Source organism: Mastigoproctus giganteus, chromosome 5 (assembly GCF_048544385.1).
Source record: "Mastigoproctus giganteus isolate SK-2022 chromosome 5, ASM4854438v1, whole genome shotgun sequence".
Taxonomy (NCBI): domain Eukaryota; kingdom Metazoa; phylum Arthropoda; class Arachnida; order Uropygi; family Thelyphonidae; genus Mastigoproctus; species Mastigoproctus giganteus.
The window spans coordinates 91,327,509-91,344,473 of record NC_143579.1 but is presented as its reverse complement, the minus strand read 5'-3'; the positions used below and the strand labels follow the sequence as shown (position 1 = coordinate 91,344,473).

The window sequence follows — 16,965 nt, the reverse complement described above, 5'->3', positions numbered from 1 at the left end:
TAATTTCCACCAAGTTTTTTAAATACAGTGATAAAGTTGGATGTTTATGTTTCGATTTCTTTATTTTTCAATGAAAATAGTTTGCAGCAAAAACAAAATAAATTTCCTAATGACGGTGAATAAATCATCCATGTTCTTAAAATTTTTTCTCTATTTGGCAGTCTTATAAAATCAGGAAGTTGTTAGCTACCAACATTTCCCTTTAATTTTTCTCCTACTCTTACAACGCTTCAAAAGGCCCATCCTTATTTTGAAAATATTCACGGCCTTTCTTAATAAAATAAATTTTCAAATTATCTGATACCGGGATAGGCCAAAAAGCAACATCAGAACACTAAAAATATGTTTATTTCCTCTTTCTTTTCAGAATCTTCTCTCTGCTCATGTGTATTTTCAATAGATTCTTCTCCACTAGTGGATGAATAAGCAACTTCTAGATTCTTCTCCACTAGTGGATGAATAAGCATCTTCTAGATTCTTCTCCACTGGTAGATGAATAAGCATCTTCTAGATTCTTCTCCACTGGTAGATGAATAAGCATCTTCTAGATTCTTCTCCACTGGTAGATGAATAACTTTCACTGTTAGATACTCTTCAGAAGATGACTCTTGTACTTGCTCTTCTGATTTATCATGCTGAATATCTATTGCACTAGATGTTGAAGATGTAACATTCTTCAACAGTGATTTTTCAGGAAATACAAAGGCTTGCCCGTATACTTTGTATAAATTGAGTCACCAAAAATGTGGTGCTAACTTAATGATTTGTAAGCCGAACTTTGTAAAAAAAATGTGGTTAAACTAAACGCATTTGCGAAGGCTAAATATTGTTTGATCCGCCTTAATAACATACCAAAAATTTAAACACAAGTATTAGAGTTGCAGTCAGTTAATATACAAATCAAAGTACCTTGTCGTTAATTAAATTACGTCAAATAGAAATGTCAAATAACTAAATTTATGTGGAGAAAGATAAATTAAAAAAAAAAAAAAATGTTGAATTTATTTCGTTAAAATTAATACTTTCCTTCTCGAATTTTCAAGTGGCAACCCCTTTCTGGCTGGAACCTGTGGCAGACCACCCCATTACCCCACACTTTCTACGTTATTTCCTGACAGCACAATAGCTTGAAGCAGACTGAGACCGAAGCAAAGTGAGTCGATAGACCTGAGTGTCCGAATCATGTTCAGCTCGCAAGTCACTGCCTGCTCTTATCTGTAATTCATCTGTTTATATAACCTGTTATCTGTAATTCATCTGTTTATATAACCTATTCATAGACAAGCTAATATTACAGTAAACCCTCGATTTAACAGACTGATAGGGGAGAAGGGGTGTCTGTTAATGCCGAAAGTCCGTTAAATTGAATGTAACCTGGTGGGCATTTTTTATTGTTCTTAATGTAAAAAAAAAGCTTTAATACAATAAACAGTACTGTAAAATATAAAATTATTAAATTATAATAAAGAATATGTAATATTCTGTTGTAAATATAAAATGTTGCAATTTGGCCTTTGATTTATGGATATCAGAAACAGTTTGTTTTTCTAAGACGTAAATTTCACAAACACATGCTACTGAGACGCCTTGTTCTAATTTCTCAATTAACTCTAATTTCTGAGCCACATTTAAGTTCACATGCTTTCTTTTAACTCCTCTATCATTTGATGCCATTTTAAATTGTAAGAATTGCAAAATTATTCAATAAATAAAGTCACAATTCAGAAATCACAAGTATGCAACCTGACTGCACAATAGCTTGAGGCAGACTGAGACTGAAGCAAAGTGAGCTGGTCACTTTCAGTTCGCAAGTCACCACCTGCTCTTATCTGTTATCTGGGAAAACAGCTATTTTAACACATTTTCAGAAAGAACAAAAAACAATTTCTTGAATTTGATTATAAAAATAAAAGTAGGTAATTATCAAAACAATAATGGAAATAGGTAATTATTATTAATTTTAAATAACACTGAAGTTTTGTATAACCTAAAAAAAAATAATATGGTCGAGATTAATATGTACATTACTGTATTATTATTTGTCCGGTCCGTTAAATCCGAAATCTGTTATATCGAGGTCCATTAAATTGAGGGTTTACTGTACCACCTGCTGGAGATTCGATCTGAAACTTGAAGGCCATTAGTTTGAGGGTTGGCTTGATACTTCAAAGCTTATTGTTATGTTAATTTTTGCTAAATCAATTTTCACTGAGACTTGAAATTTTTAAATTTTTTTTTTGATTACTGGTGTATAGCCTAGAGGTGGAAACCTTCCACTTGTCATTGGGTGGTGAGACAGCCGATTCTGCAGCATTGTCAACTTGTTCATTGCCTGGGATTGTCATATGTCATAGGACCCAACAGAAGTACAATATCTGCCAGACGGTAAGATGCACCTGGATTTCAGGAGGAGAATTTTGGAAAAATATTTTATTACGTATACAAGTATTTGAAATAGAAATTCAAAAGTAAGATATCATTTTTTTGGCTAGAGGAAAAACAAAATATCTTTTGGTTGTCGTGTTCTTCAGCATAATTTAACATCTTCAATTTGAAACAAACAGTGTACAAAAACCACTTCTGCCTTGTACCCATTTCATCACAACTACAAATTTACAACAAATTAAAACAATCCATAGTGCATGAAACAATTCTGAGCTACTGAAGAGATGATTTTATCTCCACTGGTAACCCACTGATTTATAGAAAGGGTTACTGATTCTCAAATGTCACGAATGATTACTAATACTGATAATTCAAACTGATCCCACCGGTATTGATACACATGTAGTTGAAGAAGGACACAGGGCGGAATGGGAGGGTAGTAGTCAGTGTCCTCTTATACATTGAAGGTAAGGCAGAGCTATATGGTAATTCCTTGTAAACCTTTCCAGAAAAGGTTTCTAGATGGATTTCCTTTTTATTTTCGTGGAAATAAAGGATAAAGGATGAGTTCTAGTGAGGGATATGCTAAGCAATAACCGATGGTCAGCCTTTTCCTGTTGCATGCCACATATGGGTGATTACCTATCGAATGCCAGTTGACTAGAGCCTATTGTCTGTGTCGGGAACACAATGTTAATTTTCTCACTGGCTAAGGGCATATAGAAACCAGCTGACCAGCATCTGTTGTCAGTTTCAGGAACTTGCTTTACCTGAAGCCATCACACATTCTAGCCTGCATATGTGCACTGAGTGGTATACATACATACAAGTAGGGTTGCCAACTTTGAAAAAGTAAAACTCTCAGAAACTTTTAATAACATTTTAAAAGGCTCAATCAATTAACAAATATATAGCCTAACAGCAAAAACTACAGAGAAAATGTGTGTAAACCAAGGACATTTTGTTTCTCTGCATCTGCCATACTGCCCATTTATTCATCCAACCAATGCAGCAATGACACAATATCTGCTTCTGAAAACAGCAAGCAAGCTAAAATTCATTCCAGTAAGCAGGCAGATTAACACAACCAGAAATGACTTCTGACAACATTATTACTGCACATTAAGAGTAAGAGATCTGCAGATTTACTCAAAAAGTACAGGTCAATGTTGAAAAAAAGTCACCAGTTGGGGCTGAATGTAAAAGTGTCTGCAATTCTGCCCAGACACGATAGGAGGGAGTATATGATGAGAGCATTGTCAATCAATTCGACCCTGGAAAGATTGTGCAAGGCTCAAGGGGTAGAATTTTTTTCAGCCTGGTCTGTACTTGTTAACAGGAGAGACTGCTTCTACAGGGATGGGATACACTTAAATAGAAAGGGTGCAAGAATGTTTGCTGGTGCTATCGAGGCAGTGTTCGGTGGGTCGGAAAACTGCTAGATTGGGGGATACAAGGACTAATATTTTAACAGTAGCCACTGGCAGAGGAGAAAGTGATTCTTGCACTGCTTCTATTAGAATGGGCAGCAGACTGGAAAGCAATGTAATGGAGATTTCCAGAACTGCTGGGAGTCATAGTGGAACAAGTAAATACATGGGCTGTGTTAGGAGCAGGAACAGGTGCACGTATACTTGCATGTACACCAATGCTAGGAGTATAGTTAATAAATTTGATGAGTTTGAAGTGCTAGTCAAGACATCAAAGGCAGATATTGTTGGGATATCAGAGACTGGTGTCACACAGATATAGGCAGTGCAGAGTTGGAATTTGGGGAGTACAATGTGTATAGGAAGGACAGACAGGATAGGAAGGGAGGAGAGATTATGCTGTTAGATAAGAAACACAAAATCTAAAGAAGTGCATCCAATTGATGTTGGCAGACAATGCAGTGTTGAGTCTGTTTGGTGTATAATATACACTGGGAAAGGAAAAATGAGAGTAGGTATGTGTGTTATAGGCCTAATGAATCTGATGAGTATAATGAGCAATTATGCAGAGAAATAGTGGGTCAGTAAATAAGAATGTCTTACAATGGGAGATTTTAACTTTATAGATATTGACTGGAACTTGTGGATTGGTCACTCACACACTAGCAAGATTTTGTGGATTTACTGGATGACTGTTTTCTACAGCAATATGTTCGAAAGGCAACCAGAGGGAGTAATACTCTTGATCTGATTATCAGTAGTGATTCTTCATGAATTAAGAATCTGCAGACGAAGGAAACACTGGGCGACAGTAATCACAATGTATCAATATGGAAATTATTTAAAGATGTAACTACCATCAAGGCTAAAGGGAATGGCTTTTGTTTTTGTAAAGGTGACTATAAAGGTCTCAGATAGTTTTTAAATTCTGTACAGTGGGACCAACTGATGTTACCAACAGTGAATTCTAAATGGGAAGCCTTCAGGGACTTAATTTTGGAGGCTACTAGGCTTTTCATTCCAACTAAGAAATACTGTTCAAGGTTTAGGCCTAAATGGATGTCAGATGAATGAAGCTAGTGGCAGAGAAGAAGAAGTATGGGATGCATATAAAGTATCAGAAGCCTATGGCAGTTATAAACTAGTCTGTAATCAAGTCACAATCAAGGCATTGGAAGTAGATTATGAGAAATCTTTGGCAAAGGATGCAAAGAAAAACAGCAAGGAGTTCTTTACTTATGTAAACTCTAGAAGTAAAGGGATAAATCAAATTGGACCACTTAACATAGATGGGTTGACTAGTGATGATCATGCTCAGGTAGCTGATCAACTGAATAAGTATTTTGCATCTATATTCACACATGAGGAGTTATTCAATGAGGGGAGTGCCAGAAATTTATCAAACACTAACAGGGAGCTAAGTGATTTTGTAATAACTGAGAGCAAAGTGGAGGAGAAATAGTTGAAGTTAAACATAAGGAAGGCACCTGGGTGGACGAGATCTATTCAGTTATATTAAAGGAGGCAGCAAAGGAAGTATGCAAACCGTTAGCCATAATTATTAAATTTATCAAACACTAACAGGGAGCTAAGTGATTTTGTAATAACTGAGAGCAAAGTGGAGGAGAAATAGTTGAAGTTAAACATAAGGAAGGCACCTGGGTGGACGAGATCTATTCAGTTATATTAAAGGAGGCAGCAAAGGAAGTATGCAAACCCTTAGCCATAATTATAGAGCTTCCTTGGACTCAGGGGAGATCCCCACGGACTGGAGGTGTGCAAATGTGTCGCCAATTCACAAAGGAGGTTCAAAAGGTGGCACAAGTAACCACAGACCTGTTAGTTAGTTTAACTTGTGTTCCAGAGAAAATAATGGAGGCACTGGTTAAAGAAGCATTGCAGGATCATCTAAACAAGACTGCAGTAGTAATAGTAAGACACAGCATGGGTTTGTGAAAGGGAGGTCTTGTCTGACCAATTTGATTGCTTACTATGATGTGGTCACAAAGGAACTGAATGCCAAAAATAATTTTGATATCATATACTTGGATTTCAAGAAAACTTTTGATACTTGGAAGACTGCTGTAAAAATTGGAGAGGTATGGCATCAGGGTAAGCTGCTACAATGGATAAAGGTATTGTTGAGTGGGAGACAACAGAGAGTGATAATCAATGGACACTGCTCTCCGTGGACAAATGTTATTAGTGGAGTTCCCTAGGGTTCGGTGTTGGTCCCATTGTTGTTTTGTATATTTATCAATGATATTGATGGTGTATATTTATATTTATGTATATTTATGTTTTGTATATTTATCAATGATAATGACATTTATCAATGATATTGATGGTATATCAGGTTTAATGTCTAAGTTTGCAGATGATACAAAGGTTGGCAGGGTTGTTAACGACAGTAATGACAATATGTTACTCCAACTGGATCTAGATAAGTTGGGAAAATGGGCTGAGAACTGGAGTTTAACATTGACAAATGCAAAGTAAATGGGTAGCAATAACCGAACAGAAACATACCAACTGGGTGGAACTACACTCAGAGAAGTAGAAAGTGAAAAAGACCTGGGGGTAATTATGCAGCCAAATATGAAGTTCAATGTGCAGTGCAGACGGGCTGCCAGGTCAGGTCATGGAGTCTTGCCAATGATATATAGGAATTTTGCTAGCAGGGACAGGGAGGTGATAATCCTGTTATACAAGGTAATCGTCAGGCCACACCTAAAGTACTGTGTACAGCTCTGATGGCCTCATTTTAGGAAGGATGTAGAGTTGCTAGAACAAGTACAAAGAAGGGCAACAAGATTGGTGAGGAGAACAAAGGGGTGCTCTTACCAAGAAAGGCTTAAGTTCTGCAAATTGCAGCACCTGGAGAGTAGGCACTTGCGAGGTGATCTGATTGCAGTGTATAAGGCCTTGAATGGGTTGAGCAAGCTAAATCACCAAATACGGAGGATGCGGAAAGGTCAGGGAATGACCACCGCATATCCCGGAGCAATATGGCCTTAGTTGCTAATGCTCGTAAAAAAAACCAAAATAATAATAATAATAGCAAGCTAAATGCTGATGGGATTCTTCATCTTGCTCAGACTAAGAACCTGAGGGGGCACAGTTTCAAATTGAGGAAAGTTAGTTGTAGAATAGATGTGTGGAAATTTGCCTTTAGCCAGCGGGAAGTTGATTGTTGGAACAGGATTCCATCTTTTGTTGTGGAAGCTAATAGCCTAAATAAATTTAAGGCTGAGCTGGACAGGCATTTGGAACGAATGGAGTGATGAAATGGGAGGGTTTTTTTTTTTTGTTTTGGCTGATGCTGCATAAGCTTGTTTTCTTGCATTTTATGCCTCTACTAATGCTAATTAGTAGAGGCTTAATGGGTGCATTAATTATGTAAATTAATGCATTAATTATTAGTAGTGGGTGCATTAATTATGTAAATTAATGTACTAATTATTAGTAATGGGTGCATTAATTATGTAAATTAATGCATTAATTATTAGTAATGGTACGTTAATTATGTAAATTAATGCACCCATTAATTTACATAATTCACTTAAGCTGCTTGAAGATGCTGGTTCCCATAAAGTGGGCCACCAATATTCTATATGTAAGCACCTATATGTTAAAAGTGCATTGCAGGGCTACATAGCCAGAAGTACTAGATACAACCCCAGGGGTTCACATCTGGTGAGTATAGGCTTGGCACACACCCAGGGTCCTGAGCTGGATATAATCATTCTTCTCTTTCTTGTTGATTCCCTTCTACTTTTGACTGACTGACTGACACACACACACACTCACTCACTCACACTCTCACTCTCTCTCTCAGGGTAACTCGGGAATTTTTTTTTGGCTAGTGCAGCATAAGCCTCAGGCTTCCTTGCACCATATAGCTAATAATAATAATATCCCTGGAATCAATACCCTTTCTCTGCTATTGATCCATGCCACCAAATATTTCTGATAACTAGAGAATTTAGAAATAAAGAATATAGAAATATATTCCATATTCCTATATTCTAAAGCAGTGGTTCTCAACTAGTGTGCCACAAAACCATGCTAAGTGTGCTACGAGATAAATAAAAAATTAAAAAGGAAAAATAATTTTTTTTTAAAAAATAACAAAATTGTACTCCTATATGCTATCACCTGCTTGTCAGAAGTTAGTGCAAGCCAAGCATAACAGAGAAGTTATTATATGGAGACGGAATTCATCTTTTGCACATGGTCCTAACATGAGTCTGAGGAATTCCCACCATGTTCACCACGTGCCACAATTATGATTGTTTTATAACCTCCTTCTAGATGTAACCTTGCTTTTCCATAATTTCTAACCTCAAAAGACCACACTGGAAGAACATTAGGCAATGAGTTGAAATCAGTGTTAGATGAGGCTGTATTAATGGTTAATTACATTAAATCAAGATCCACAAAAATCCAGTCTCTTTAAAAGCTTTGGTATCATGGACTCTAAACATGAATGTTTAATTTTGCATACAGAAGAAAGATTTCTGTCAAGGGGAAAGGTACTGTTTTGCATCTATGAACTAAAAGACAAAATGAAAGTTGAATGTTTCCTTTCAATCAAAGGAAAGGAACAATTTTAAAGAATACCTAAATAATGAGCTGTGGTGTGTGAGGCTAAATTTAACCCCAGGGGCTTGCATCTGGTGAGTATGGGCTTGGCACACCCAGGGTCCTGAGCTGGATATCACCATTCTTCTGTTTCTTGGTGATTTCCTTCTTTTCTCTCTCTCTCTCTCTCTGGGTAACTCAGAAATTTTTTTTAGCTGGTGCAGCATAAGCCTCAGGCTTCCTTGCACTATATGGCTAGTAATAATAATAACTTATCTAGAGGAAATATTCATCCATTAGAACAGCTTGAATACCAGTATTCAAGGATGCAATGATAAAATCCTTACTTCTAGACAAGACATTAGTATTTAAGAAAAGACCACTGACTTGGCCAAACAGAGCAACTTGATGTTTTCATTAATATCTGAAACCCATAAAAAGGAAATCGCTGCTCTCGTAGCTGATCCTTAGAAAACAAGATCGCAAAATATTTTTGTCATTAAATATAGAGTTTTGACTAGTTACAAAACCTTTTTACGTCCGTCTCAACTGGCTTAGGGTTCACAGTGATTGAAGATGCATCCTGAATTTCAATCAAAGAATATCCTGAAATATCAAATTATGCCTTGACAATTTTAATGCAGTTCTCCACTACTTATTGTTTTGAGTTGGGATTCTCAAAGTTAACAAACATTAAATCCAATAAAAGGGAAAAATTTATGTGCACTGAAGATGATATGAGAGCAAGTTTAACTGAAATACACCCTAACATACATACATACAGGAAATTGCTTGAAAATATTTCAATGAAAACTTCCAATTTGTATATTTAGTTTTTGGTTTGAGCTTTATTAAAATATATTGGTTCTTCCTTGATTGAATATTTAGTATTTTTTTTAGTTATAACCACCATATAATTATATTTGAGAAAGGGTGCCTCAAAATTCAATTTTTATTTTTAGGGTGCCACGAGCCCAAAAATGTTGAAAGCCACTGTTCTAAAGAATATAGGAATTACTGTATATACTAAGGCAACCTTTTTGAGTGAAGAGCCATTTTTGATCTTAAAAAAAAAATGAGAATCCAAAGAGCCACACTTCAGCTCAAGCTGGGTGGGAGAGTTTTTTAAGAAATGGAATAGAGTGGGAAGGTGTTTTATTAAAAAAATAAAAATTTTGAAATATTATTTATTAATAATTTTTCTAATTAATGTGACTTTTGCTGCTGAACTTCTTGAGCAAGTCTCTTGACATCAGGGAAGTATGCCGTAATTTTCATCTTTAAGCATGCTGAGAGACTCGCATTGTTCAGACGGTTTCTTGATTTATTTTTAATATAGTTCATGTTCGAAAATATTTGCCTGCAGAAATTCATCGAACCAAAAACTGAGAGAAGTCCACACGCAAATATTTTCAAATTTATATACTTGTCTGGTAAGCTTAGTACAGGGATCCACAGGTTGCCGATCCCTGTACTAAGGGTTTGTAACATAAAAATCAAACAATTTTATGTTTAAAAAATAAAGTTAATATAGATTAATGAATGAATGTTTGTCTTTAAAAAAAAAAAAAATCAATGTCACAAGGAGCTTGCTAACATTTTGTAAGTGTTAAATTAATGCTAAAAATTGGTAAATATAAACCATAGGATTTTGTCATGCTGAAATCTAGGTTATAATTTTTGCCAATAAAAGCAGAATTTAAATCATACATTCATTTCTGGTCTTTTTTAACAATTTTTTTTTTTTTTTTTTTTTAAACATCAACTAACAAGACCTGCAGGATTGGCCACCACTGCAATATAGTCTGATTTAACAAAAAATAAAATAAGTCACTGCATGGCTCTTAGTATACATTAGAACTATAAAACAGGAAAATTTTTGGCAACATTTTCCAGGAAAAAAAAAAAAAATGCAACTAATTATCTAACATATACGGTATGTGCTTTTCCTAAATTTCTGTTAAGCTATTTGAGGAAGTGATTATTTTCTGGATGCATGGTGTTCAAGGCATTTTTGAGGGCTTGAAATATAATAACAGTTTCTACTGAAGTCTATAGAAATCTGTCACTTATATAGATTAAAGAAAGAAAAACATTTGCAATAGTGTCAGGAGGTAGTAGATTACTGGAAACATATGAAGTCAGCTGAATTGTGGTTCACATTACTTAGTATGAAAGGATGCATGAGAGTGTGAATAAAGCCAAATGAAACAACAGATCCCAAAAGCATCCTACAGATGAACTATTGAGACATGTGGCAGAGAATAAAAATGCACAGGATGCATATAAATTATAAGGTAATAGAGAAGCCTAGGGTAGATATAAATTAGTCAAGTCACAAAGGAGGTTGGGCAAGCTAAGGTATTATGAGAAGTCGCTGGCAAAGAATGCAAAGAAAAACAGCAAAGACTTCTATGCTTATATTAACAGCAGAAAGAAGGGGGTTGAATCACATTGGGTCACTTGATGACTACAGGTTAACTGTTGATGACTTTCTCAGGTTGCAGAAAAATTTAACGGGTATTTTGCATCTACATTCACACATGAAGAATTCTTTAGAGAAGGGGATGCTACAAGTTTATCAAAGTCTAACAAGGAGCTAAATGACTTTGTGATAACTGAAAGGGAAGTGGAGGAGAAATTGTTGAGGATGGACATAAAAATGGCACCTGGGGTAGAAGGAATCTATCTGATTATATCAAGGGAGGCAGCAAAGGAGGTAAGCAAACCCTTAGCCATAATTATAACAGCACCCTTCAATTCAGGGGAGGTACCTATGGACTGGAGATGTGTGAATATATCCCCAATTCATAAAGGGGGATCAATAATAAATGCATGATGTTGTATAAGGGCAGCAGTAATCCCAATAATAAATGCATAGTGCTATATGAGAGCAGTACTAATTCCAATAATAAATTTCATGGTGCTGTATAAGGGCAGTAGTAATCCCAAAATTACATACATTTGGTTGGTACTACACTCAAGGTGATGGAGAACAAAAGAGACATAGGGGTAATTATACAATCCAACATGAAGTTCTCTGAGCAGTGCAGATAGGTTGCTATGACAGTAATGATATACAGGAATATTGCTGGAATGGACAAGGTGGTGATTATCCCATTGTATAAAGCAATGGTTAGGACACATCTTCAGTACTGCAAATTGATCTGGAAACCTCATTTTAAGAAAGTTGTGGTTCTCTTGTGCAGAGAAGAGCAACCAGATTAGTCAAGGACACAAAAGAGTACTCTTACCAAAAAAGACTCCCATTCAGCAAATTTCAGTGCTTGGAAACACTACAATTTGCAGTGTTGTGATCTTCATTACATCGTCAACACAGCTGAAACTTCTAATATTCTATTTTTCCACAGAAAATTACAGAAGTCTCTGTAAAAGGAAAGTGTCAGAATCAAGTTACGCCTAATTAGATGCATGTATATGCATGCTGTCAATAATTGGTTACCGTGTAACCAATTATTGACAGCATGCTTTTCTCCAATCATTAATGCTCTCTGGCTTCGTGAAATGATGTGCACTTTACATTTTATGCAATGGTGCTTGTGTTATTGACAGGTTAGTCATCCAACTGTTGAAGTGCACAGATTTTCTGTCTGCATTTAATAATAATAAAATCCTTTAATAAGTTAAATAATATACATTTCTGATTCCATGTGCAGATAACCAGAGGAATCTTACATAGGGTACAGATTAGAATTCAAAAGCTAGGACAAAACAGGAAAAAACTAAGGCCTTTATAGTTTTAAAAATGAGGACGAAACGAGGACATTTTAAAAATTACATTTATTACTCTTTATTATTATAAATTTATATTTATTACAAAATTTACAATACATTAATTGTTACTGCCAATCATTTTCAGTAAGTTTGGATTTCAAAGTATGTAATTATAAAATGTTGGGATCGAGAGAGAGAGAGAGAGACAACAGAGTTTCTGATCTTGTCGGCGTGCCATTGAGGTCAGGATGCCTGGCAGCAAAGTCATAATTTGATTTGTGTAATTTTGAGATAATGCAGTCCACTTGTGAAATTTTGGGATAATACAGTCCACTTAATGCAATTGTTTTATTTATTCTCTTGTATTGACCAAGATGCAATGCACAGAATATGAAAATTCATTTTATGATGACATGATTTTTTTAAATTACAAAAAACTATGATGCAAGTGTAAAATCTGTGAGGATGTCTGAGGATGCCCTAAAAATTAGGACATATCCTTAGAAACGAGGACATCTGGTAACCCTAATCTTACAAAACATTAACTATACAAGTGACCAAGCACAGAAATAAAGCTCAGCTACAAAAAAACCATTAAAAACAAAATATCAGAATAGAAAATTAATCGTAATTAAAACGAACAAGGCTACAAATTAAGCACAACATAAAATGACATCAGCATACTAGGACCGGCACTTGCACACCTGTCCTTTACATACAGTAAGATATAGGTCAAGATGTCACAACAATGGAACTTGTCAGAACCAGAGATCAATGTCAAGTTGAACGCATCCAAAGTCACATTTGAGAAGTGTCTACTGAAACTCTGTAGCCTCTGCTCTGCAGTACCCCCTCTTTGTGCTCAAAGAGGGGGAGTACTGCAGAGGTGTCTTCCTGGCAAACACCAACCAACAGTGTTCCAGATGTTCATGTGATCATCCTTAGATGAACACAGAAGGAATGCCGTTATTTTCCACACATGGGCTCTGTGGACTGTGGATGTGTATTGCAGGTTGGAGCAGAGTGCAGATTTGGACGTCAAGTAGATCTGGTGAGACCACAAGTTGGCCACATCAGCACCCAGAATTCTAGACACCATAGTTTCTTGAGACTAGTGGGAGGTGCAGCAGACCAAACTTCCATGGCATAGGAGAGCATGCTGCTGAAGTATATTTCGAAGTATTTCCTCAAAAAAATACCTTGAAATGTACTTCAGCAGTTTATTGTGAGTTCTGCACAAATTTATTTTTATTCCCCAGAAGGCTTTGGAATACTGAGCTGGGATTTTTTGTTTATAGATGAGGTTCGCATCAAGAATTACTCCTAGGAATTTGATACTGTCAGTGGGAGCCAGAACCTTTCCTGCTAATTCCGGAAGTAAGGGACCAGTGGATGTCGTCTGACTTGGAGAAAAGATGAAATAGCTCGACTTCTCAGGATTAACTGACAGACCAAAAAATTTGGAATACTCACAGAATGTCTTGGTTTAGTTTCTGAGGAGGTTTGTCTTGCTTGTGGATCAACAACCTGGCATTTGCATGGAACATAACACAAAATATCATCAGCATATGACAAGGATGCTGGAACTTGATCCATAAGTGCAGAAATATTGCAGCAAATAGCAGAGCAGAGAGAGAACCACCTTGTGGGATACCTACATCTATGCTTTTACAGACTGTACTGTTATTACATGTGAAGTGAAGCATTCTCCTAAGTAGACTTTTGAGGAACTCGACTATTTTGCCAGATATCCCACAGAATCTATTAAGTAAGGCAACGAGGGGATGTGATCTGGACTGAGTTCAATGTAGATTTCATGTCCAGAAATATGGCATGGAGATCTTGATTGTCATTCCAGGTGTGAAATATTTTCTGCAATAAGGACTGTAGACAGGTTATAGCAGATCTATTCAGAATTTCATAATGGATGTGATCAGGCCTATGCGCAAAGACTGCAGGTGCACCATCATTACAGATACACTTCTCGAAGCATTTCAGGTACGGAGAGGTGATTGATATTGACCTACAGTACACAGGTGTTTTCGCATGAGGCTTTTTTGGAACTGCCACAACTCTGTAAGTCAAGCAGCTTGCAGGCACCTGTGCCTGTTTCAGTATTTTGTGTAGAGGTCAGTGATTTCATTCACTAACAGGTCTAAAGGAGGCTTTATTTTTAAATATTAATTAAAAATATGTTTTTAATATAAAAAATTGATTTTTAACAGTTCAATTCATAATAGATTGAAAATAAAGGTGACATCAAAAATTTGAATTATTCCTTGCCAATTTTAAGATTGCAGATTTGGGGGGGGGTCACTTGGACCCTGCCCTCTTACAAGATTAACAATTGTTTGTGCACCTGATCACAGGTAAAATGGATTAGGTAAACTAAATGCCAATTGCTTACTAAATGCTTATTCTTTCTTGGACAATAAACAAACTTAAACTGAAAATGGATGAAAAATGGAAATGGAAGCTGAGAGTAACTGATCAGAACAAACTTCTAGCAGGTGTTGTGGGAGTGGATAGTTGGAATAAATTTAAGGAGGCATGAGAAAAATTAATTATTAGAGTGGATGAGCAAATCATATATATATATATATATATATTTTTTTTTTTTTGTTTGTCTATTTGTATTTGGTTGATATAAGCTTGCTTCCTTGCATCATTTGCCACTACCAATATCATAATTCATGGGTACACACAGTACATTTTCAAATACACAGGACTGCACTTATTAAACTTTTTCTGGAGTCCAGTGTCCGTTTTTGCAAACCACCCTCCACACACAATTCATTTGTGTGTGGGCGGAGGGGAGTTATCACACTTTATATCAAGTCTTCCTGCTGAAGACTTCATATAAACTTTCTGAAGTTATTTGCCATTGAGAGTTTATACTTTTTGCATTGAAAACCTGAGACCATTTATTATTTTTGCTCAGAACCAATTATTATATTAGAGTAATCACATTAATACATAAGTATATTAAATGTGATTACTTAAATATTAATAATATTAAAGTAATTATATTACTGTGCAATTCTTTGACAATAAAAATTCAGCGCACATTCAGTTATTGCCTTTATCGGCTTTAACAAGCATCAGCATTTTAGCCCATATTGCTCCAGTCTGTTCTATCAGTAGGTGTTGTGCAGGTCGAAAAAACGGAATAATTCAAGAGGAAATCCCACTTTTTCTGCCTCTGCCTGAAGTAGCTAAATACAACCTCGATTGTGATGTCTTTAAAACATAATTATTGCAATAACTTGTCATTTACCTCTATTCTTCGAATTCACACCTTATTCCTACATTATTTTTCCTATACAGTGCGTGATTTGAGTATAAATCACAGTCTACACAAATTGCTAATTGTTTCCCATCCTTCATTCTCTGAGAATAAAAATTTTGATGGAACAAGCAAGTAATGTTGAACGTTGATATTTGGACAACTCAATATTTCAAAAGCACGTGCGTGAGTACCTATGCATTTAACCAGAGGAGAGAAAACAAAAGATGGAGATAATGGAACACCGTTTTTTCTTTTTTGCTTATTTTGTAAGATATTGTTCAGAGGCAGAAAAAGCGTACTGGTACCTGACTGCGCTGTCGAAAATGTTTCGGTGCTTGACGATATACTTCCTGCAGATGTTTCGTCTCGCTCCTCTTTAATAAATGACCCATGCTTAACATTCTTCTTTAGACTACTTAACTGCTGCCTTTCACAACTCTCTGTGGGAACACATACCACAAACCACACACCTCCACTCATCTTCAACTTCTACATCATCACTTTTGAAACCCTGCGAAGCTCAACTCGTTACCCATTCAAGCAGCCCATCCATCTATCGAATGAATTGTAGGCGTATAGAATGTAACTATGCTAGTGCAGTAACACCTGCACCCAGTTATCCAGCAAGCGATTGGATTTACAGTGGAAGATTCCATTTATTAGCAAATAGGGGTACGTTCAGTAACAGAAATATTTTCCAACGCAGCAGAAATTTTGGAAAGATTTATATATGTAATGCGAAGCCGGACGTTCACTACATCAGTTCTCACTCTCCTATAGTTTGTGTATGCGTGCGTTGGCGCACACGCAACATATCTTACTGCTCTGCCATCTCACACATTACGCGAACATTGTTTGGTTTAGATCGGCATTACCGAAGAGAATTCGTAATCGTCATCCCCGAGAGACGGATGGATACAGAAGTGCGCTGTGATGGCTGAGAGTGGAGGGTGGTGCTCACGCAAGCCTCCTATTAAATTTTTGGGGATTATCTGAGTCCCTTGCTTGGTATTTTAACCAAATATGACTCTTGGCTGAAATTAGCCTCTGGAACAATCCCGTCTCAAACTGCAGCACAACCCTAAAATGTTCTGGTTTATACTCCAGCACGACCAAGAGATCAGTGGAGTTTACAATAAATCAATCGATACAAATGTTAATCGTATTTAGCAGTCACGGGCTTGAACCCGCTACATTCAAACAACGTGTGCTACTACACTCGCGCACATGACCACTCGGCTACGTTACGCGTATAAATTAGTACACAGATATTTTATAAATATCTATTGCTCGTGTTGTTCGCCCATTCCCGCACACGCTTTTCTACGTAAAATGTAGCGGTACACGGAATAAGTTAAATCTTTTCAACGTAAAATACACACCTGTCGAAACGCACTGGTCGATATCTAATCAGGAAATGACCTATGTAATTATTTACCTGTGCATCTGTAGTGCGCGGCATTCTCAAGGTCGAATAAATATCACGATAAACTCCAGAACGGTGTACACCCTCCAACCTGGCGGCTAACATGTTGGAGGCAA

At 36.4% G+C, this 16,965-nt stretch overlaps 1 protein-coding gene across 1 annotated transcript in view; it reads right to left on the bottom strand.

The window, feature by feature from the left end:
- Positions 1–16,273, bottom strand: part of LOC150085556 (uncharacterized) — a 327,690-nt gene extending 311,417 nt beyond the window's left edge. The window contains exon 1 of the mRNA XM_090374600.1: positions 15,729–16,273. Coding sequence (XP_090230726.1) covers positions 15,729–15,903 — 175 coding nt within the window. The 5' untranslated portion in view covers positions 15,904–16,273. The remainder of the gene's footprint in view (positions 1–15,728) is intronic.
- Between the last annotated feature and the right edge of the window lie 692 nt (positions 16,274–16,965).